This window comes from Malurus melanocephalus, unplaced genomic scaffold (assembly GCF_030028575.1).
Source record: "Malurus melanocephalus ecotype Western Australia unplaced genomic scaffold, MMel_1.1 scaffold_177, whole genome shotgun sequence".
Lineage (NCBI taxonomy): Eukaryota > Metazoa > Chordata > Aves > Passeriformes > Maluridae > Malurus > Malurus melanocephalus.
Window position 1 is genome coordinate 1,215,423 of NW_026623409.1, and position 23,607 is coordinate 1,239,029.

The 23,607-nt window shown below is 42.6% G+C and overlaps 1 protein-coding gene across 1 annotated transcript in view; it reads left to right on the forward strand.

Annotated features, from left to right (window-relative positions):
* Positions 1–23,607, forward strand: part of SH3BP5 (SH3 domain binding protein 5) — a 50,051-nt gene that overhangs the window by 18,444 nt on the left and 8,000 nt on the right. Inside the window, exons 4-5 of the mRNA XM_057372712.1 lie at positions 12,845–13,009; positions 21,043–21,173. Coding sequence (XP_057228695.1) covers positions 12,845–13,009; positions 21,043–21,173 — 296 coding nt within the window. The remainder of the gene's footprint in view (positions 1–12,844; positions 13,010–21,042; positions 21,174–23,607) is intronic.

A 23,607-nucleotide genomic window follows, 5' to 3' on the forward strand; every position in this document is an offset into this window, starting at 1 on the left:
GGAGAAGGAACTTGAGAAGCAAAAATTAAATGTCAGCAGAACTGTGACAGACTTGCATTCCTGTTTGGAAACTTGCCATGGAACTAGTAAAAAGCAAAATTACTGGCACAGTTACAGTGAAACAACCAGCTGACCTTTCCTGGCTGAAGAACAGTGTTTCTGGTTAACTGTTCATAAACCAAATAACTATCATATGGATTTGCATTTTCAAAGGAAAAAATACAAAAACTTGAGTATAGACTTTGACAAACCTTCTACAAATCTCACAGCTGTTTTAAGAAAAAAACACCCAGAGCACTTGACTGCTTTCTGTGGCTGTAGTTGGGTGTTGTTATTCTTGTTAAGTAATCATACGATCATGAAATTGTTTGGGTTGGAAGGGACCTTAAAGATCAACTAGCTCCAACCCTCCTGCCATGGGCATAGGTGCCACCCACTAGGCCAGGTTGCTTGATGCCCAATCCAACCTAGCCTTGAACACTTCCAGGGATGGAGCATCCACAAACTGCTCTGGGCAACCTATTCCATTGCCTCACTACCCTCTCAGTACATAATTTCTTCCTAACATATAATCTAAATCTCTTCCCTGTAAGTTTAAAACTGTTCCCCTTGTCCGATCACTAGGACTTTTTTTTTTTTTTCATTTTGTGTTATTTGTGTTTTGTATGGATGTTGCTGCTCTGGCCTTTTGCAGTAACCAGTCTGGGCTGGCAGCCTCGGTTGTGTAGTTTGTGCTCTGTGCCGATTGTTAGCCCTTTTAAAATGTTACATCTACCCTGGTGGGATTCAGGGAGTCTCTCAGTAGTGGGACATGGGAGGGAATGATATCTGGGTTAGGAAGGTGGGGTGAATGGTGTGGGAATCTACTCACTCCCTGGGCCTGTAAATTTACCATAAGGAAATGGCTGTGATATTTAGATTACTTGGACTGGTGGCGTGGAGAGGCAGGGGAGCAGCTCCCTTCCTGACCTGGGACTTTCCTTGGTGCTTGAGAAAACCTGTCTGTGGGATGGAGRCTGATGTGGTGGCCTCGGTTAGCAMTGCAGAGGCCAGGCRCAGGAGGGAAGGAWCYTTGCCTGGGCAGAGATGGACTGGTGTGCTCTGAAGGGAAAAGAGGCATGGAACTTGATGTGTGAGCAATCAAGAGCTCAGTGATGTAAAGAAAAATGGTAAGGCGATGAAATGTAGGTGAGCTGTGCAAGAAGTGGTGCCTGAAAGTATGAAGCGTTGAGGCTGTGTGTTGTACCTGTTTGCCTACGAAGTTTTGTGTGTCTTTTTTTTCTTTTTTGCTCCCTGTGGGCCTGCTCTTGGTCTGAACCCCTTCTTCCCACCAATGTTTTCATTTTTTTATTACAAAACACATCATTAAATCTTGGGGAAACCATGTCAATGTGACGTCAGTCCTCTGGTGAAATGTGGAGTTCCCAGTGCTGTGATCCCAAAGGGCATTCCCAGTAAATTAATCTCCCTTCCCACATGATGCATGGCTGCCTGTGGGGCTGAAGAGGACATAAGTCAAGCAAGGGAATCSGTAATTTTATTACTGAGGGTGAGGAACCACCTCCTGAACTTTCACCAGGGAATGCACTGAATTTTGTAAGCATTTTCTAAAGCAGGATGTACTTTGGCTTCAGTCATGCGAATGTTTTGCAATGCTCAAAGTTTGGTGGAGTGTCTCTTGTGCTCTCTTGTCATGTTTGCATGGTTGTATCTGTAACCCCATGAGCAGCGTGTAGGAGACACAACCCTGGGATCAGGGCTCCGTGTCTCACTGCTGCTGCACAGAGCTTGTGTTTGTTGTGTTTTGTTTGTTCCACCTGAATGTTTGAAACTTGAAAACTGTATTTTAAGTCTTGAACCATGGTTCTGTTGCATTTTCCTTCAGGCCAAACAAAGCCTAGGAAGCCGGGAACTCAGGGTCACTTACCTGGGGCAACAAGCTAGGTTTTGCTTGGCTGATTTTTTAACATCATTTATTTACTTTAAGACTGACTCAATATGACTTTCATGTTCTGTTCTCCAGTGTGATACTGGAGYGTGTCAAACTGGCTGTCCTTAAACTGCTGAGAAGATGACAGATGTTACCTGGTCGGATGGGGAAAGTTATGCCAAAGATCTGATCTGTGAAGGAAAGCTCCTTAGTGTTCTTGTCTTCCCATCAACCTCACTAACACAGGACAMTAGGTCAGTGGGACAGGCAGGTTTTTACCCTCTTAATCTGGGGCAAATGCAAATCTGCCCCATATCTGGGAACACTGGCAACTGCTGCTTCACAGATGAACTGAAAGAACTCCTTACCTGATTCAAATTTAGTGCTCTATTGTTGCTTATATTTTCTGTGGATGAAATGGCATCTGTAACAAGTACAATGTTCTTGGCATCTTTGAATAATGGGAACTAATTCTTAATTTCCTTGTTGAAATGCCCATGTCTTTGTGTGTGTGTGTCCCCTCCCTCTAAAAGTTAATCGTCTGTATCTCTCTGAGCCTCTGTGCCTCAGTGAATGGGTCTAGTTGTTCTGGGTTGGTATTTATACGTTACCCTACATTTCTGTTTTATGTGAGCACTGTTTTGCTGATGGATRATTAGTTGGTAGAAGCTATTGATACAAAAATTGTAATTGGTCTTCTTATCATTATTCGTTGATGTGCCTTGGAGGGCTCCATAACGTAAACTTGTTAGCTGTTTCACTGTGAATTAGGGGTTCTTCCCCCTTCTGCTTTTCTTTGCAGAAGTAGAACAAAATACTGTATAATCTAAGTGTTTTGAAGAATTTTCTAGAAGAGATGGAAAATATTGCTCTCTCGTAGTCCATTTCTCCAGCTTTCTCTAGCCCTGCAAAGCCTCCATCAGTTTTCAGCCACTGTGGATGGCAGTAGTTCAAAGCCAGATAGCTGTTCAGTCTCCTCTCCATTAATTGTTGGGAATCAAATGACCTAATTATTTTTAATTATTTTTCCTACCTTCAAGAATGATTTTTTTTTTTATGTTGTGAAATACTAAAAGTATTGTGCAAGTATATCTGAAGTAATGGAATATCTGAAGTAATGGAATAATGGGTTAAGTTGGTATGGAAATACTATCAGTTCTTTGGAGTAACAAAGCAAAGGCTAGTGCAGAAAAATTAGGGCTTTTTGATAAATGTCAGCTGATTTAGGCAGAAAGAAATAATATAGGTGATCTGGYTATTACGCTTAGCCACAGTTGCAATAAGAGATGGTGAAACTGGCAGGAAGATGGAAGCAGCTGTCAAAGGGTGCTGGGATGTGAAAATAGAACAGAAATTCCTTTTTCCTCTGGTATTGTCTGAAGAYTTGAGTAACATCATTTTGTTTCTTCTTCAATTTGGAAAAACCTGAGAGATTAAGTTGTGCATTCCTTTGCGTGGCTGTAGCACTTGCATAACTATTGCCAAAACAGAAATCTACAGGAAAAAACAATTTAAAGGAAAGATTGCTTTACTTTGTTCTCCATCACCATTTCCTCTCCTGATTTTTTTTTTCTGGCCTCTAGTAAACACTATTTCAAGASCATGTAAGCCACAGATGGGATAATCTGTTAAAAATAGTAGTTGGCATTTGAGCCTGGGTGACTTGAGGTCAGGGTGATATCCTATGTACCTGTTTTGTGTGATAATTGCTCAGGGATGACTGTTGAAGGCAACTTTGGGGAATTTGTTCAGCCAATCAAGCCTTTCTTGTGTATAGTGGTCTAAATAGGTGGGAGTTTATTCTGGAGTGATAAACGCTCCTGCTAGTGTCTGCTGCCRAAATAGATGCAATGTGGATGTTGTTACTGCCTTCTGGATGTGTTTTGTTATGATTCCTAATAAAGCGGTATGCATCTTGGAGCTTTTGTCTGTTCTGTCTGGAAAAGATTTTCTGAAGAGTCTGATTTCTGAATTAGGAAATTAGTGTGTGGGAATGGCTCTGCATGGACTTCATTTTTGTAAGAAATGTATCTCAATTGCAACAAAGCAAGAAATTCTGCTTCTGGGATGTGGAAGAAATATCCACCTCATGTAGCTGTGTCTGCATCTATTGGTTTTCTGTTTGTTGTTTTGTTGTTATTGTTTGGTTATTCTTGTAACCCTTTGGTAAAGGGTGCTAATGGCTTGTTTGCAAAGAAGGATTTTATTTCTGTAAAGGGGAATTGATGCATTCCCTATTCCTGCTGCTACCTAGACTTTTTCCTTCGAGGAATGGMTTTAGCCCTTCATTTGTCCAGGGCACCACCTGCAGCTATTTCCTTTAGGTGAAGCAARCTTGTTACTCACATATGCTGTGGAGCTGTGTAATTTGACTAGGAAAAATTCTGAAGGGTCAGTAGTTATCTTCAACATGCCCCTTAGGAAAATGACTGTCTCAAAAGATGCTGTGAGCATGCACACGTGTGCAAGGTCAGCCTGGAACTTTCTTCCAGAGTCTATTCCTGGTATTGAGGACAGGTGGCTGCTGGTGGGTGTGAGGCTTTCTGGGAACTGGGAGAACACGTCCAGAACATCAGCCAGGTGAAACTCCTGCCCACTTGCCTTGTCTTTGCTTATGCTGGTGTACATGCACAAGACGTGCTTTCAGAGCCAGGCTGCCAATCCCTTRCCAACATTCTGGAAACTTCTACTTAAAAACATTTGCTGTTTGGTGRCAATTACATGAGACAATGATCCAGTGTTTCTCCTGAACATATCTGTTGCATCTGTATGTGCTGAATGTTGATTTATCTTGGATAATTAGCGAAAGCCACTGAAGCAGGCAGTGTACCTATTGCAGGGTGTATTTGTGGGAGTTGTACCTTGCTTCTATATTTAATTCCAGCTAAGCAGGCTGCTGCCAGATGAGCATGTAGAGCCTCTGTAAACCTAGAAACCAGCTGTAAGCCCTGGACTCGCTGACTCACTGCCTAAGCTCTCAGAATGCTGGTGCTCACAGCACGGAGGATTATCTTGGAGTTTTTCTCTCTCAATAAGATCTTTTACCTTGGTAATTAAAACCTGAACTTATTCGATCATCCCCTCTTCCAGAAGGGAGCAGCTTAATAATTTTGGCCACAAAGAATTGCACAACTAACAAACAGATRGCAGTGAATGCCCAAGAAGGCTGTGCCTGGATGGTATTAGACTGAACARTTTGTAATCTTCTGGTGCCATAGACTTGTTAATTAGTATGAGTGACTCCAAGCACACCAGCATCTCTCAACAACTGCATGAACAACAAGGAAGGGGCAAAAGGCTTGGGGTAGTGTCTCCCATACAATCTATGTGTTCAAGTGAGCATCGCCTCCCTATTCCTGTAAGGTAAGGAGCTGCATTAATTAAAACCAGTGAGGAGACCAGGAGGTTTTTCAAATGGCTGCATAGTGGCAGTGGTCAGCTCAGAGCAGGGATATCCTTGCTCTTGTTTCACAAGATCCTGGTTGCAACCTAGGTGGGAGCCACCAGAGCACAGAGAAGGCTGGCAGCTGATTGTTCAGTCCAGTCCACAACTGGTCTTAACAGTGTTTRAGGAAACTGTGTGTTCAGGTATTTTCTTTCTCATTTCCTTCCATAGCTCCCAAAGAAGGGGGGTGGGGTTCTGCCTTTGAGGAGTCGGTCTGTCAGTAYTCTGGTAACAGAAGCAGCTAATGAAGGAGCTGTCAGTTGTGCCCTGAACCTTCTGGGTCTTYGAACACACTCGTGATCCTGTCTTAAAGGAGTTGCACATATCATCTAACTTTAGCACAGACCTAGGTGTCTCTTAGAGCATGCTTTGTAGGTCTGCTCTTATTTCCTGCACCTTTTTATAGACTAAAGGAATGTTACACAGAATCAGRAGTCAGGTCAGTTCGACAGCAATTTGGCTGTTAGAAGAGAAGGGGTGGATATGTGTAGGGGACCAAAAAGCCCAGTGCAAGAATAAGACACCCAATCAAAAGCAGAGACTAAAACACGTATGATTATAGTGTTTCATAGGTATTTCATTAGTTATGCAGCAGGGAGGAAATGGTTTATACTTCACAAAACTCTAGGAAGGCTTTTTTCACATTTTCCTCCCTTTGCCTTTCATCCASTTAAAAATCTAATCTGCTTTTGAAAAAATAAATTCTAACCCATGTTCAATTGTGTAGCTTTATAATAAACTGATTAAAGAATACAGGGCTATTTGAGACTCTTGAGAGACTGTGTTTTTTGTCAGCAATGCAAACAGTCATCACAGATTATATAGCTCAGACCTCGTAGATCTATAAAAATAAGGTCACTCGCACAGCAATAGATTTTAGAAGTTGTTTATAAAAATATGGCATGATGGGTTTCTGAGTTTTTATCTTACTGCTTCTCTGTTCTGGTTTGGCTCAGAGTTTTTAGGCTATAGGTAGAGAGCAAAGGAAGRTCTTAGAAAAAGCAAAGAAAACCCTTAGCTTCCAGTTGCACCACTAGCCTGTTCATTCAGGAAAATAAATGTGTCTGAGTATCAAGGAGAACATTCAGCATCACTGCAAAGTTCTTGCAACAATGTCTTCAGATTTTGAGAGGCTAAGAAAAATATGATGGTATTTGTTAAAAATACTGGGGGTTGTATGGGACCTTTGGAGGTCATCTGATCCCAAATTTCTGCTCAAAGCAGAACTGTCACATTGCTGGATTGCATCATCCATGGCTTTGCCAAGTACTGAAGATCTCTTGAGATGGGGATTTGAAGCCTCTCTATGTAACCTGTCTGGGTTTGGCCAGCTGTGGCCTCTTAGTTTAGCCCAGGACATGGTTTGCATTGCTCCCAGTGAGACTGCACTTCTTCAGTTTTTCCAGCCTGACACATGTTGTAATGTGCAGGTCCCTTTTGACAGGGCTGACCATGGGATTATTCCACCCCATGTGCAGGACTCCACAGGTCTCCCTGTTGTAAAGCTTYTCCTGGCCCAGTCAAGTTTCACAAGGTCTGTCTAGGCTGAGGTTCTGCCTTTTCTGCCACCTCCTCTGGCGTAGTGCCATTTGCAGATTTGCTGTGGATGGAGTTATGCCAGTATCAAGATTGTTGTTAGAATTGTGGGTCCTTGTGCTGACATCTGGGCTGCTGCTCTTGTTACTGCCTGCCAGCTGCATTAGAACAGGTTGAGGAAARCTGAAGCCAAAATAGTGGCACTCAAAATCTGGTTACTGTGAATGGTGCAGCGAGCACTCAACTACCTTCACCTTGTAGGCTTCTGAATCACTGAATCTGCTGCAGTGGTGGGTAAGTCAGGGATGCTGTGGCTAATGACTGGTGATCCTGCTATCCTCATCCCTGCCAGAAGCTTGTGCAGGATGCTCTGGTGCAGTCACTGTGATCAGAGGGGATCCCTGGACACAGGCAGTGCTACAACAACTCTGGTGGGCGAGTAAAGTTCCTGATGGAGTAAAGTTCCTGTTTCAAAACATGTTCCCTGCTATACATCGCACAGCAGATTAACGTGGGATGTTGATAAAAGGAGAGGGGACCAGAAAGAAAACATTTGGAACTTGTTTAAGAAGTRTGACTGGAACACAGTTAATCGTTATCTGTTTGCTAGTAAGCAAGCACGTGTTTGTTGGTAGCAATTAAACTATTGTTTTAAAGATTAATGAGTGGGGGAGACAGTGGTTTTACAGTAACAAACAAATGCTTTCTGGAGCAAAGGCCTCGGGCCAGCTGGTGTAGTGTGCTGGTGCCTTGTTCTGAGCAGCAGCTGTGTGTTCCCTTCATGCTCCAGCTTACAGTGATTTCATAAACAGAGATTGTTTRTGCCTTTCATTGGCAGTAATGCAGGGATGCTGAAATGAAGTGGATGTCAAGGTCTTGGTCGTGCAGGATGAGATAGATTCACCTGGATAAATAAGAAGCCAATTTTGAAAGTAACTGGTCTTTGCTAACTGATATTTCTAATGGGAAATTTTCTGGTTGTGTTAGGGATTCCCTTTTTATTAATCATCAACACTTGTGGTCTGGTCCTCTGGTGAAGGAGGCTGGCCAAGAGGAGAAATTCTGYATAGGCTTGTGTCCACGAAATGAACCCTCTGCATCTATTTGGGGCAGTCTGGCAGGGCTGCTTGCTGTGTGCAGGTGTGTTCACGTGTCAGAGGCTGAGCAGTGTCTATCAAGGCTAACCTCAGAGGAATGTTATAGCTGTGTTGTACCATGTTTCAGTGTCAGTGATACTGTGCAGGAGCAAAAACAAAAATCGGAGATGAGGTGAAATGGTGATATGCCATAGGTTTAAGCTGTATAGGGAGAGTTGAGGAAAAATCCTCTATTAGCAGCTGGGTAAGGCTCTGACTGCAAAGAGGGCTTGGGTCAATAGAAGCTGTGTGGTCTAACCAGAAGATTGTATTTCATAATTAAAGAGCACACAATTTTTTGCTCTGAAAATAGACAAGCAGATGTCTGTATGCTGCTGCTGGCTCCAGGAGGACTGCATTTTAAAAAGTGCCTGGCTTTGTTTTCTTCTGTTAGCTTGCCATGGCCTAGCGCTTTTTTAATTTCTAGCTGACAACATAATCTGGCTGTTGTGCATGGTTCCCTTCTGTGCAAGCCCWGTGTAGGCTAAGTGGAAGGCTGCCCATGGGGGTGCAGCTTTTATTCCCCAAAAGGGCTTTGTCAGGACTGAGCACCTTTCAGCAATACATTAATGGCTTGTGGTTATGAGCCCTGTCAGGACCCCTTTAATTTGAAATTATTTATTTTCCAAGCTGACATGTTTTATACCACAGTGCACCACTTGCTTCGGTGAGTGCTGCTACTGCATATCACTCCTGAGTCTTTGGGAGCTGCCTGGGAAGTTCAGGGCTGTTCCTGAACTTAGATCCAGGGAGATCAGGGAGGCAGATGAGCTGGTGAGAGGAGGTCACATGTTCAGAACAGAGGGTGGATAGCTGTGCAAAGGAAGCTCCTGGTCATGAGGAGGGGGCTGAGTGGGCAGAGAAGGACTTCTGGATGTGCTGCTGGGTGTAAGGAAGGGATTTACTGTTGTGATTGTAGCTGGTTACTTGTTGGGGGCTGAGCTGTCGAGGAGGGATGAAGAGATTTGCAGAAAGGGTTGATGCTGTGTGTGTGGACAGCGTGTGACAGATGCGTTGTGACAATGGGATTCCCCTTAGCTTCAGTCTCTGTGGCTGCTTAATCATGTTTCTTAAGGAGTACTTGTTTTATATTTTCATGTAGGGGAAGGGTCTGCAGCACTGAAGACATTCAGTTGAGTTTCCTGGTGGAAAGCACTGAGAGGGAACCAAATTGAGCAGTGTTACTGTGGCAGTGGAGGCTGGGGCACAGGTCCCTCATTTCTCAAGGTGTCAGAATTTCCTCGTTTTCAAAAAGGTGTCTCACTGGGCTGTCTCTTGACTATATTGAAAAAGATCCTCACTTCTTTATTGGGTAGTCTCCATCAAGCACCAGTGATCTGGATGACAGGCAGAAAGTTGACATCCTACTTCCCTCCAACCTCCCTCAGAGATTTTTGTCCTCATTCCTGGTACATTTCCTTTTATTCTACCCCAGGGCTAAACCTCTCTCAACTCAAACACAAGTTGGTGATGAAAGAAAAATAACCTAGTTTTCAGYCATTCATTTGAATTTTGAGAGAAAYAGCCTCTGTCAAAAMYAATAAAGTTTATGTGCAATGTAAGGGGGCTGGATGGAGGTGTGAGCTTCTGCTGTTCTCTGTGGTTTTAAAAGCACATGAAGAACATGGCTACTCTTTTCTGTCTGTGACCTGTGGGCTTGGGACTGAGAGCAGCCTGTTGGTGATGGTGCACAGGTTGAGCATGCTGGAGGGAGTTTTAAATGAAGGCTAATTATTGAGTAACTGTGCTACCACGCAAAAASTTTTTCACATTGGCAAAGCCACAAACCTGTTGATGTTTTTCTAATGACGAATGTATTATCCTTTACTTTAGCATTTGGCATTTTTCTTTCTCAGGCTTTCAGTAAGTKGCTTAAAATGAAAGACTGCAGACTGACTTCTGCTCACTGTTGAAGCTAAATTGCTATTTGGACTAACTGTGTTGCTTAAAAATAAAGCAGTGTTTCCAAATTGCTGTTGCAGAGCAGTAWTCAACAAATGCAGCTGGGAGGGAGTATTTAAATATGGTTTTGTTTAAGTTTTCCCTTTGCCCACACAGTTACAGGGCATGAAGCTGAATGGATTATGGACCTGCCTGTTACCAGCTCCAGCTCTTGATGTCCTACAGGCCCAGGTGCAAGCAGAAATCTCAATGAAATGTAAATTTGGTTCCTGTTTTTTTTATCAAAAAGACAGTTTTCCTGTTTTGGAGTCAATTGTCTGCTAAGGCCTTCATCAGAAGGGCTACTAGTGTACTCCAAGCTCCCACTAAATATTTTTTTCCATGGGGATTAAGGATCTCAGYTCCTAATGCTCTGCAGGCTTTTTGCTGGCTTAGATGTCGTGATCCCTGACTTGAGTGTCTGTGCCAACAGAAACTTTCAAGTGCTGATGCAGTTACGGTGAGAAAATTGTACTTCTGCACTCACATTGCCCCTGGGAGCTGGTTTTACTGGAGTTTCGAAAGCAGTTCCTTGCTGSTGAGGTTCTGGCTGTGCTGGGAACGGGTCTCCAGTCTGTTTTTTGTGTGTTTTTAAGTTGTGTCTTGCATGGGCAGGCCGGCTCGTGCAGCAGAGCAGCTGAGGAGCTGAAGYTGCCTTCACAACCTTGTTGCTGGAAGTTACTGGCACCTGATTCCCTCTCACAGAGTCTTCCATGAAAATTGATCTTGCTCTTCCTCCAAACATCCTCAGCACTGCCCTGCAGCATTTGGTGCAGGCTCTTATTGGAGTCTTGCATTTTATTTCACTTCTTAAAAYTCCACCTCAAACTATTTTTATGGGTAACTTTTGGCCTTTATTTGTATATAATTCCTTTACTAGCATAGGTCAAACTTACTGAAGGGGGAAAAAAGTTGTGAATTTGTTTAACGTTTAGTAGATATTTTGGCGACTAAGATTCAGGTTTTTTCAGTTTTCTTTGTTGGAAGCCCAGGTTGAACCTTGTTTAAAGACCCTCAGATGGCTTTCTTGTGCTTGCTGGGTATCATGGCTTAGGTTAGTTTGTGGCTAAATAAAAATACTCTWTAGTCAGGCTTATTCTGAATTTACAACATGTATTAATGCGTTTGAATTAGGCAGCTGGTGACTGGGGTGATGAGATGTCATGTGTGGGGGTTTTTCTTAGAGAGGAAAAGGGATCATATTGGCATTGAACTTAGATCAGGATGCTGTGCATCCACTAACCTTGGCCCAAAGATTTGTGCCGCCTGCGAATGTGCAGTTCTGCATGGAAATTAACACTTTAGTGCTCTGGCTCTTCACAAAGRCAGTAGACAGGGTGATGTGGTGTAAGCTGCTTGAAAGCAACAAAGGGCATGGCTAGATGAGCTTCTCTGTGGAAAACATCACCAGCCACTTGAGAAGGAAAYGCATCAGGGACCTTGGCTGGAAGGAAATTGCTGCTCTGATTGTGATGACTTTGATTTCCCTCTCTAGCTGGTAACTCAAGGACCTCTGAGACATAACTCCTATTTTTGCATGGTCACCTTGGGGTGAAGTACCTCTGTCTGAGAGAGGGAAGGAAGTAAGAAGAGCTTGTTGCTATTTCAGGGCATGGTGAGGGAAACTCAGTGTGCTTTATTTCCTTTTGTGACTTATGTTTAAGTTAGGAGTCCATCTCCCCTGCCACAGGGCAGGGAGGGAAGGGTTTTTTCCATTACCTTTTCCAGTAACTGTGGTGTTTCAAGTGTGAAGGTATTTGGTACATCTGGTGTTGAAGAGGTATAGCCAGCTGTTTGCTGGAGAAATGTGTCATTGTTCCACTTTCTTTGTATCGGGGATTTTTAGCCACTTTCTAAATGACCACGATTTCTTCAGATTAAAACCTCTTCCTTTATTTATAAGACTTTATCTTCCTCAATTTAGTATTCTGTATGTCAGAGTTCATTCCTCTGTTTCATTCTCAGACTCCTTACATATCTGTCATGATATGTAAAGTTTTATTCATTATTTTGTTCTGTCAGTCATGTCTGGTCAAAGACATTTCTCATAAGTATAGACTGGGTAATTCCAGTTTATTTTTGAAATACCATGGAAGTGTAAATGAAAACTGTTTTCACAGTGCTGAATGCTCAGTTAATGGAATATGAGATTTACATTGGAAGGGGTGTATTTTCTGAGCAAAACAGCTCCAAAATACTCCTTTAATAGCAAATTATGAAATGTGTAATCTGGAAAAATTCAGGTATTGATTTTAAAAAAAATTCTCTTGGTTATTCTTGTGTCTGTGTACTGGGGACTTCCTGCATCAGTTGTGTACCAGGGGTAGCAAGGTAAAAGAATGTCCAAAGAATGAGTGGCCTCCATCTCAGAGAACTTGTTTGTGCTTTATAGCAAGGTAATAATTCCAGAACATTTCCTTGGCGTGATTAATGGTGTATCAGATAAAAATCCACCCTGACTAAAATCAGGGAGTGCCATTCTCAATGTATTCTTGACATGCCAGAAGTTAGCTATTGCATTTTGTTTTGGTCTGTTTCTCAGTGATTAAACCTACGTCAKTATCTCTCAGCCAGGTGCTTATTTGTAGGTCGGCAGCTGAGGTTTTGTTTTTTTTGACCATGAACACCATGAGTTGCTTCTTGGCAAATGACCTCTTTGGGTGGGAACTGCTGTCTTAACAGGACTTACTCCACTGAGAAACATGTGTCACTTCAAGTAAAATCTTGGGAAAGAGTGACGCTGGCGTGGTGCTTTTGAAATCTTGGGATTACTGTCATAGATCTTTTAAATGTGATTGTGAGGGTTCCTTTGTCTCTGAACCCAGCTTCTTTTTTTTTTTTTTTTTCTTCCTTCAGGCACAGCTGGAGGCTCAGAGGGCGACTCAGGACTTTCAGAGGGCCACTGAAGTGCTGCGTGCTGCCAAAGAGACCATTTCTCTGGCTGAGCAGAGGCTACTGGAAGATGACAAGCGCCAGTTTGACTCTGCCTGGCAGGAGATGCTCAACCACGCTACTCAGAGGGTAATAYAAACGTGCCCCAGTATCTGCCTTTTCCATACTTTGTGTTTTCCTGTGGTGTATGAGGCTCAGGTTCTGAAAGACCAAGTTTTTCTTTTGGTCCAGATCCACGGCCTGTAGGAAATGAAGCTGTGAAAAATTAAGAAGCGTAAGGTTAAATGGTCTGGGGCTTGGGTTGCTTCTGGGACAACTTTAGTTCTCTGTCTGGTGGTGCTATGGTAGTGGAGTAGCTCTGTACAGAAAATTAAAAAAGCGATTACCATCTATGTTACAGGGATAAACAATGTCTTMAGGCATGTCTGCATCTGGAGTTGTGCCAGAGTAATTGCATGGGGATGCCTATTCCTGAATACATGTGTTATGGGAACACTTACCCTGGAAACACAGGGACAAGTTCCAATTTTAGTATAACCTGTTCTTGGTATGGAATAAGTTGAACATGGCACTTAGCTTCAGAAATGCATGTTTGAATGTAGAATTAGTCAAAATTGTGTGTTGCATTTTAAGCTTGCATGCTGCTTTTTTCTGATTTAACTGGGATTTAGACAAGGTCCTACCTCCTTTGTAAAGTCTTTTTAAACCTACAGAAGAGATATATCATCTAAAAAACAAAGATTCTTTCTAGCAGATGTCAAGAAGAATTTTCCTGTCATTTATCATGTCTCTTTTTTTCCTGTTAAAAAAAAAGGCAAAAAGGTTTTTTTGACATAAAAGAACCAAAAATCGAAGTTAAAAACCTTTGTTCTGTCATTTCCTTAATATGCCAGTGAAACTGAACTTGGTATTCCAAACATGCTAGCATGCCATACAATGCTTGTATTGTCTTATAGTCCTCAATGTAACAGCCCCGTTCTGTTGCAGAAGCTTCTCAGTTAAAAGAAAAGCCTGTGTTTCAGAGTGAATTTCAAAATCCAGCTGCCTGATGAAGAAACAGGGAACAGAAAAGCTGTGTGTAGGGGAGAGATAGAAAACGTGGTATATATTAAAGAGAAAATGAACTGCAGGGTACTGTTTGTGTTATTGTCCCTGTTGTCATTTGGTATTTCCAGATCTGGTGACCTCTGTGTTTACAAGGGGTGCCCCACCTTTGCAGTCTGTGTGTGCCAGCTGTCATTTTCCCTAGCTGTAATCCCTGCTCAGTATGAACAAAGTCCAATACATAATTTTTGATTCTCAGAATTGGTAGATGAGTGAACCAGAAGCATTTAAGGAGTTGCTTAGAGCACCTGGCTGCTAAACTGAATTTTGGTGGACAGTGACAGCAATCACATCTGCCACCTGCCTCTCTAGCAGGCTTTACAAAAATTTGTGTTGTGGTGTGTAAAGAAAGGAACAATGGCAATTTGAGAGTGCAAATGAATTCTTCTCTTCTTTTGCTATTTCAAAGGCATCCTCGTGTCCTTCTACAACCCTTGATCATTCCCTGGCAGTCTGTGCAAGGTGTACACCTGAGATGAGCAAACGCAGTGATTCAGAGCAGCAGATGGCTGCTGGCAGTGCTTGCTGGAGTCATGCTGGTGGTGTTGATAGGTACCCTCACTGACTGCAGGATACCTGCTTGTTGGGGGACTGATTCAAGCCACAGTGCCTCTGATTTGTTACAGCTGAACAGTAAATAGGGAACCTCGGTGTACTCACTGCAGCTGTAAAATCTCTTAGGCACTTACTAAGCTAGTAGCAGCTTAGTGCTCCTTGAATGGAAAACCAGTTATCCAATAATTCCTGGTGCTTAAAATAGTCTGGGCAGGCTCAGTTCCCAGAAAGCACCTATCTGCACCTTTCCAGGTTGCAAAAGGTTTTGGAAGAATTATGTGGRAGTTTGTCCTGTGATTTTCATTGTCTTGTGATTTTTATTTTCATGTCATGGTGGAGTTCTCAAAGCTAAGGCCAGAGCCAAGAAGAGTGAAAATGCTTTCAGAAGCCCTGACTAAACAGGCCCAGCATTAGTTTGTTTGGACTGCTTGACTGGGTTTTGCATCTTCCCTAAGAGTAGAGTGAAAATTTTACTTGGCTTTGGTGAATTTATTATTGCATTATTTATCATGCAATTAATGAAATGGTTCGTGTTGAGTGAGGCAAACAGAATAACTGGGATCTTGGGGAGCAGAAAATGTTGACATTCCCTACCGAGCTATGGATGAAAACAGGTTAGAGGATGAGATGATCTGGAACAGAAGTTCTCCTTGACTGCTACAGTGTTGCTGACAACTCAGATCATTAACTGTTAATTACATTAGAAATCACTAATGGAAAGAACTCTTTCTTAGGGTAAGGGCTAAGGAATAAGAAATGGACGTTTACTTGCACATGTAAAATGGCTTTTAGAGAAAGCTTTTGCACTCTAGTTATTTGKATTTTACAGCTTTTTTTTGCGTGTACTTATACATGACAGTTGTGCTGGGCAGAGAATAATCTTGCACTGGGCCTTGTACAGCAAGGACTCAAGTGCAGAAAAGCATCTCTRAGCCAAATGTTAGAAGTGGGCTACTAATTCATTTGTTTCTCCACTGATGTACATGTCAGGCAAGAGTAAAGTGTTTTTATTTGCTGTTTTAAGGCACTGGCAGCAGGCTTTACTGAATTAATCTGAAACTTGGAACCAAACCTGAGCCCTGTAGCAGCTCGGTAGCTGACAAACACGGTAAACAGAAAGCATAAAGAAAAAGGGTAGGCAAGAGAACAAACAAGAAACTGATTTCTTATACAGCTATGTGTGGAAATACTGCTAGGTTACTTTTGCACTTGACCTAATGGATGTAGACAAAGACTTGGGTTTCAGAGTACCAAACAGGAAATGCTGTTTCCAGACACTCATTGGGAGGAAACAGAGATAAGGGTTGTATTTTGTAATTGCTTTTTGATGTCTTGATAGTCTGAAAAGCTCTTAACACTATTTTAATGTGACAATCTATTGGGCTTCTGTAAACAAGACTTTTGTAGGCCATTGGTGTAGAAAATCATATAGTTTAACTGTATCAGTGAAATGGGAGAGTTACTGAAGTTTTGTTTCTCCTGGGTGAGCTGGAAGCATAATGTATGGAAAGTGTTTGTATCCATGGAGCAGGCAGAGCCAGCATGAACAAGTACTGGGAGTATAGGCTGTCACTCAGAAGTTTTTTTTCACCTTGCAGTTTGAGCTATGTTTCCAARGGAAGCTGGGAGCATAAATAGGAGCTGGCTTCCTGCCTACCTGTCCRTGAAGATGCAACTAATCCCTTCAAATGTCTGTGCTTGAACTGTGTGTTCACAGCAGCAAAGCACCTGACTGTGATGCAATCCTGCAAGTCAGGCAGCTGCTTTGCCCATTTCTACTCTCAACTTGGCACGTATTTTGGGGTAAAGTCCTGTGTTTTTTTTCTAGATGTCCATTTTTCCACCGATCTGAGAAGTGTGATGACACTTAGATTGAAATTTAGCTCATCAGTGTCATGTGCCTAGAACCTGACTTTGTATCACAATTACTCACTGAAAGTCCCATTATAATGAAAGGAGATGTGATCAATAAGTGGTGTCTGGAGAGCAATTCATGTGGCCAGAGGGGCATGTTCATTGTAAGATAAATTCTCTGTTGATTGTAATGGAAATGTAGAAATGATCAGCTCTTAATTTGTGTGGGGAAGAAGGGGGAAGAAGAGTGGTGTTCACTCTCAGCCATTGGCTTACCAGGATTTTTGTCACTGCAGTGTGCCTTTAAAGTTTGGAGATGTTTTTTACTCATGGGAGCCTGTTGGAACCTTGAATTGTAATGCTGCAGTTTGGGGTGCAGAGAGCAGGGCTATGGAAGGAGCTCCTGTGAAAGGACCGAAGAATATTGAATTTTGAAGGGAGGAAAGATCTTCACATTTATGCTTCTATTGATAATAATTCATAAAGATGTACAAAAGGAAAGTACTGACAGATGTTACATCTAGTTTGAGACAAGCTGGAGCAGAAAGAAAGATCCTTCGTGAATTTGAAGAGAAATTGCTAATTTCTAATTGCTGATGCAATCTGCAGTCTTAAAAMGGTTCTGCTTTTACAGTCTTCTCTGAGATATGTTCAGTTCATAAATTCTGGCAGGGAGAAGAAATGTTTTGGCTCTTGATCATGAGACATTTTAAAAAGGAAAGGATGAGGGGAGAGTAAAGAGGAAGGAGGCATGCTCCCTCTTGGATTAATTTGGCTTGTGAAGCTCCCTTTGATATTATACCGTGAAGTACCATCTGTCAGTGTAAAATGTGTGGGTGCTTTCGTGATGTAGAGAGGAGAGATACTTCCTGCAGCTAGAAAAACTTAAGAGAAAAAAGGGGGAGAAGAAAAGTCTGTGAAAGAAACAACAAAAATACCACATCCTTCCTTTTCCTAATCGCTCTGTCACTTTGTCCTGAAAATGCAGTGATTTTTTTGTAATCCCTTGCATTGTTGATTCTCACCTGGTTTACTGATATTGCATTGTCTCTTTCCTCTTCTAATTCTTCCTCTAGCGCAACAATCAATTTATTCTTTTGTGAAAAAAACAGTCCTCCAGAGTAATTCTCTGACTTAGATGGTCGGAGTGATAAAATTTTTCTTTTGCATATGTTATTACTGAAATTTTGCCTGGAGTCCATTTTTTACTTCAGGTTATGGAAATACTTTGGGTGGAACAAAGCTACTTCTATGAACTTATTGACAGTGAGTATGAACTCTACACTGACCTTCCTTTTCCAGACAAGTGGGTAGGAAATAGAGAGTAAGAAAGAAGAGGAATGATGAATCCCTGTGATGGGAATTTTTCCTTGCTTTGGTTTTTGTTACTTGTATCTTACCTGTGCTACCTGGGAGAGTGGCTTCTGCCTGGAGTAGGTGATCCAATAGTTAGAGACAGGCAAGGAAGGGCTGCAGGAATGTCAAGTGACTGTGTGGGTATCCCATGAATGCATCTGTTCTGGGTGTTTTTGTCTTAAGTGTGTGTTGCCCTGCTCACCCYAAGGGTGAGCTGAATGGCAGGGACAATGTAAGGAGGTGAGATGTGTCCTGAGCAGCCTTCATTTGAAGAGATGTTATCCTCATTTCTTTTTCTTACTTTTTCTAAGTGATGCTGTTGCATCTGTGATGACTTAGGAATATCTGCAAGGTGGGTGGTAKAAACACTTGTGTTACACAAAACAGCTTATTTGGTAACGGTGACAAAGAGCTTGTTTACAAGTCCATATCACACTGCATTTTTTTTCATCCAATGTATGATTAGCTCTAATAAAAAGTACTTCTTTCCTACACAAGCCTATCTGTCTTTTTCTAAGCCTTCTTAAGGAGGTGAGGAGCTTCTCTAGCTGGTGTTACATTGAACTTCCCAGCTGTGGAGGTGGCAGCATTGTTTGTAGTTTGTTTCTGTCCACCAGTCCTGATGGACAGCTTCTCCATATAAAGGCTTTTGTGGATGATCTCTCTGTTTTTTTCCTGTTTGAATGAAGTGCTTAAATGCATCTTGGCAGGTGATGAGTTGCTGCAGAGGTATTGTACAATCTCCCAGGTMTTATCCTCAGCCTCGGGGTGTTCACCTTGAGCTGCTGTCCCAGGGGAAGGGGACAGGCTGTCTCTGCAGACTTGTGGATAATGTGAGCATGGTGACACCATGCCCATAGCAAAACAAGGGCGTGAGGGGAGAGAGAGATTTTCTYACATCACTGATTTCTCAAAAGGATGAAGTATATAGCCCTTTTTTCCCTTTCTTTATGGAAAAGGTAATGCACATGGGTATATATGTGGCTGGCAGCAAATTCTGTGTTTTGTCAAATACTTTGAGGTGTTTGCAATCTGTCATCCTCAAATCCTAGTTCTGCGGAATTCAGCATTTCCTTGATGTTTGATATGAAAGATTTGAAAAATCAACATGATACTGGACACCTAGCCTGCTTTACCACCCTGGTGTTGGTGGTACTTATCATGTGATTTATTCCAGATATCAAAGCTTATGCTAATTTTGCCCCAAGAATGGATGTGAGGGACTGACATGTAACTGAGCAAATTCCAGTCTCTCCATTATTTTGTAGCTTACGGCGTTTTTAAATTRCAGTTTCCTTGCCACACTAGAAAGAAGATGAACCACCTTCTGTGCAGTCTTTGGAGACTGCATTTTAATTTAAGATACTGCCACGTTAAAACTAGCCTTGTCTGACATGTTTCACTAACGAAAGTCGTTGCACCAACTGGCTTTAAAACAGTTGTTTGAGATAAGAGGCTGCAGTTTATTTTTCAGGATGCAGGAGAGAGTGTGTTATGAGCCTGATAGATTTTATTTTTTTCTTTTTCCCTTTCTTTGAAAGTGGATGCTTTGTATATATAAAGAAGTTGAAGAGTGTTGGAGTTGAGTGTATTATTTTATATCTGATCAAAAGATCCTTTGATAATCTTTATTTCTCACAGTTTAAAGTTCTGTAGCAATTCCTTTCTTTAATAATGAGTGGTATGTGCAGACGAGCAAAAAGTGGCCTCCAGTTGTGGCAGCAAGAGCTACGAGTTGATGCTGATGCAGCGTTCAGTTTTGGGAGTTTCACAATTCAATTTAGCAATCAGAAAGGACAACATGACAATTTTCCTGAGAGGAGCAGCACTCCAAGCGAGTCAGAGTTGACCATCTCTTTTCCCAGTACAGTTCAGCCTGAGGGCTAGGAGGACTAGCACACTTTAAAAAAAATTAGAGTTTTGTGGGTGAAGTTATTTCAAATCAAGATATCTTGAATAGTCTCTTTCTCTCTGCATCTGAGAGCTCAGATGCACAGTGTGGTGGTGGGAGCCAGTTGGTGCAAATCTGCTTGAACTTGTGGAGTGGTTGGAATCACAGCTGAGACATTTCAAAATGCAATACTGGAGAAAATCAAGTCTTGCCATTTTTTGTRTGGATACCTTTATGGCTGCAGAAAAGGAAGCTTAAAAAAGTGCCTGCTTTCCCCTCAGAGATATCACCACTTTTCTTCCTTTAAACAAATCAGTGGTCTCCCTGTCTGGATCTTGACTGCTGGTGCACTAAATACAACACATTTTCWGATTTACACCTCTGACATCTCAAAACTGGACAATGAAAGTACCCTGGATAGAATTACTGGCAAAGCATGGTGATGGGATACCAACAGTGGAGCTAATGGACCGATATTTACTTTTCCTGTTTCAATGCTTGACAACCCTTTCAGTGAATAAATTTTTCCTAATATCCAGTCTACACCTCCCCTGGAGCAACTTTGAAGCCATTTCCTCTTTTCTGTACCTTGTTACCTGGGAAAAGAGGCTGAACCCCACTTGGCCACAGCCTCCTTCCAGGCGGTTGTAGAGAGCAATGAGATATCCCTGAGCCTCCTTTTCTCCAGGCTGAACAACCCCAGATCCCTCAGCCCTTCCTTATCAGACCTGTATTCTGGGTATCTTGAATCATGAGGGCAGTGGGCTGGCCATCAGCAGAGCTCCCCTTGTCTGCACAGGAGGGGTGTCAGCTCAGGGCTTTGCATTTYCAGTGTTGGAACTGTGATTTCAGGCATGTCAGCTCTTCTGAGAGAAGAGCCATCTTGGACACACAGTTTTTTAGTGACTGGTGATTCATGCTGAGCTGTCTTAGAGTCCTCCCTGTGCTGTGGTTGGTGTTCAGCCCTTTSCAGAGGGATGGGGCTGCAGCCGGGAGCTGAACGACCTGCCAGTTCTCTGCTGGGAAAGGCGGGTTCCTCCTTTTCTCCAGGAGGAAACAGAAACATCACACGTTAAATGTAACTGGGTGACTTCTGTTAGTGTTCCTCCACTTGTGAATATCTAAAGAATGGAAGATCCTAAAATCTGAGGCTCCTCTGAACTTCCTGTAAGAGAGATTATGTGAAAAACTCTGCCGTAATTTTCAGTGTTTGAAGACCTGACTTATTGCTGCTCTTTTCGGGACAGACTTTAAAGTAGGTTCATTTTAAGAAGTTTTTTTCTGTACTCTCACTTTCCTGACATGAGCTGATTGGAGAGATTATGAAGTTGCTGTTAATTGAAATGATAAGAAATGGATCATTGTGTCTTGCTGTTCAACCTGTTCTTTATCTCTCTTCAAGGTCATGGAGGCGGAACAGACCAAAACGAGGAGTGAGTTGGTTCATAAGGAGACTGCAGCCAAATACAATGCTGCCATGGGAAGGATGAAACAACTGGAGAAGAAGCTGAAAAGAGCCATCAATAAATCAAAGTATGTTTTACGTTTGGAGATGAGTTTAGTGGTGAAAGCTGAGTGGGGGAAATACTTATTCTGTGGGGTTTTTTGAACTTGTGAAAGTGTACTGCATTTGGGGTTGCTCTCTGTGTGTAGCAGCCTCACAGCACAGTTCGTGCTGGTATTTGTCCTTGATGTCCTTCTMTGTGTCTTTTGAAACACMTGACTYGATAGACTGGTGGGATAAGWAACCTTTTCTGAGCAGTGTCTTRGTCTTGTTCTAGTGCACCAAACTCYTCGGTGGTGWGTGATTTGAGGAACAGGTGCTGTCTGCAGAGCTGCACAGCTCTCTGTGTGGATGTTTCACAGCTTAGGCTTGTTCACAGTTTAATTCTTATTTTTAGTTAGGAGAGCAACAAAGCAAGTGGCAGAAAGATGAAAGGTGTGAGACTTTACCAGTGTAAAGTGCTGTACATGAGATTTGTTTACTTCCTGACACTGCCATGGCGAAGCTGTGTGAGAGCCATTCTTGGGGAAGGAAACTCCCTTCAGAGGGCACAGCTAAGCAGCTCATGTCATTAATAATTGTGTCTGCATTTGCTGTGCAGTTTGGCTCTGTTGCAGAGAAGTGAAACAGGTTTTTGCTCAGAACCTGTTTAAAATTTTGGCCCTGTTTACAACCAATTCTTAATCCTCTTTATATTTCACAGGTTTTTTTTTTTTTTTTAATATTTCCAGACTGTGGCTTGTCTAAACAATCTGCTTGCTGTATTTAGCTTTTAATCCCCTCCATCTAAAAATGACTTTTTGGTGAAATTGGTCAGCTAAAGATCTATTTTGATTAGTGTTTGCTCAATTCAAGAAAGGATTAGCACTTTGCAAGCAAGATTCAAGCATGTTTGCTGAAACAGTGTAGTGGTGTGACTTCCTAGAATGAGCTGCATGCTGTTTGTCTAGCAMTGCACAGGGACTGTGAAAACCATCATCAGATCGCTAAATGACAGGTTCCTCTGGATAAGGGCAATATCTGAGAATAGTTTTGGCTGCTGGGAGTTCCTTCCTTGCAATAAGATTTAAAATAAAGACCATGATTAAATTGTCAGCGGGGTCCTACATAGCTTTCTATAATGATGGTGTAGAGCCTGACATCCCAGCTGCCTCTTGTGTGATGTGCCCCTGAGTTTTCATTTCCTTGCTGGAACTACCCTCAGAGGGGTGTCTTGTGTCGTTCTCCTCGGGCCAAGCTGGTTTTCACTTCTGTGGAAGGATCCCAGCATATTCCTTTGTCTCACAGCAGGGCTGACTGCAGCATAAACCATCTAGGTAGGCTGTTTTGGAGATTCTTTAATAAAGGGTGTACAGAAATGCCACTTCTAACCCAGTATTGAGCTGCAAGATTCCTGGTGGCACAAACAGCCGTGGATGTCTTTGAAGTCGTGCTGCATAGGGATGTTGGAAAGGTCAGTCATCTCCCAGCATTGCAATTTTCACATAAAGGAAAATTGCAACTGAACTGAAAACATCGGTGCTGTCAAGTGGCTGCAGGAACTGGGAGATGAGRCTGCTGAATTTGTGGCTGTTTGTGTTATGGGGTGTAGCTGGCCTCCAGCTGATTTTCAGGAAAGGTTTAACACCAGCATCCTGCCCGACCTCCCTGGGTGGTGTGGGAGCACTGGCGGTGACACTTAGACCTTTCTTTCTGGCCTTTTGTTCATCTTCTCTTTAAACTTGTGGATAGACATGCTGAATGAGCTGCTCTCTTTCGGGCAGAAAATTATTTACATTTGCTCCTTGCTTCRTTTGGGATTAAGATGCTTAAAGCATTACTGTTTTGAAAGCAATCCTGGGGCATCCTGGAGGAAAGTAATTTAGATGATTTGCCGTGTAAAGTTGATGAGCGAAGGATTATTGGATGGTTTTGTTTTGGTTTTGCTTTTAATTTTGTTTCTGGGTGCTTACTTGCTTGTAAGCTATGGGTGTGCATACGGCTGCATGTTCTTAACAGTCACCRGATCTCCTGGCTCGGTGCCTCTGAGCTGTGGGATAATGAACTYGCCTGTGTTAGCTGGTTTTTGGAAGTCACTTTCTGCTCTGGTGRCTCGGGCAAAGTGCCTTTCACTCCTGCTGTCATCTGCCTGAAAAGCACTTTGTSTGTGCCGTGCCCTGGGCTCAGGCAGCCGGAGATGGAGGGCACCGTTTGCAGCAGTGAGCGATTCTCCTGCCCTGCTCAGTTACAGAGCAATCCTCAGTGGTTATAGGGCCGTGCATTTGAGGGAATGAAGTGACCCGAGGACATGGGAGTCCCTCCCCTGCCAGTGCCCTGGTTCCTGCTGGCATCAGGTGCCTGGCTGCATGTGAGCCATGAGTGAGCAGGGATTTGCTGCCTGTCAGGCTCTTGGTCTCCTTTCTGTRGCTGAGGTGGGGTTTTTCTTACCTGTTGCAAGTAAACATTCCTGGTCATATATGYATG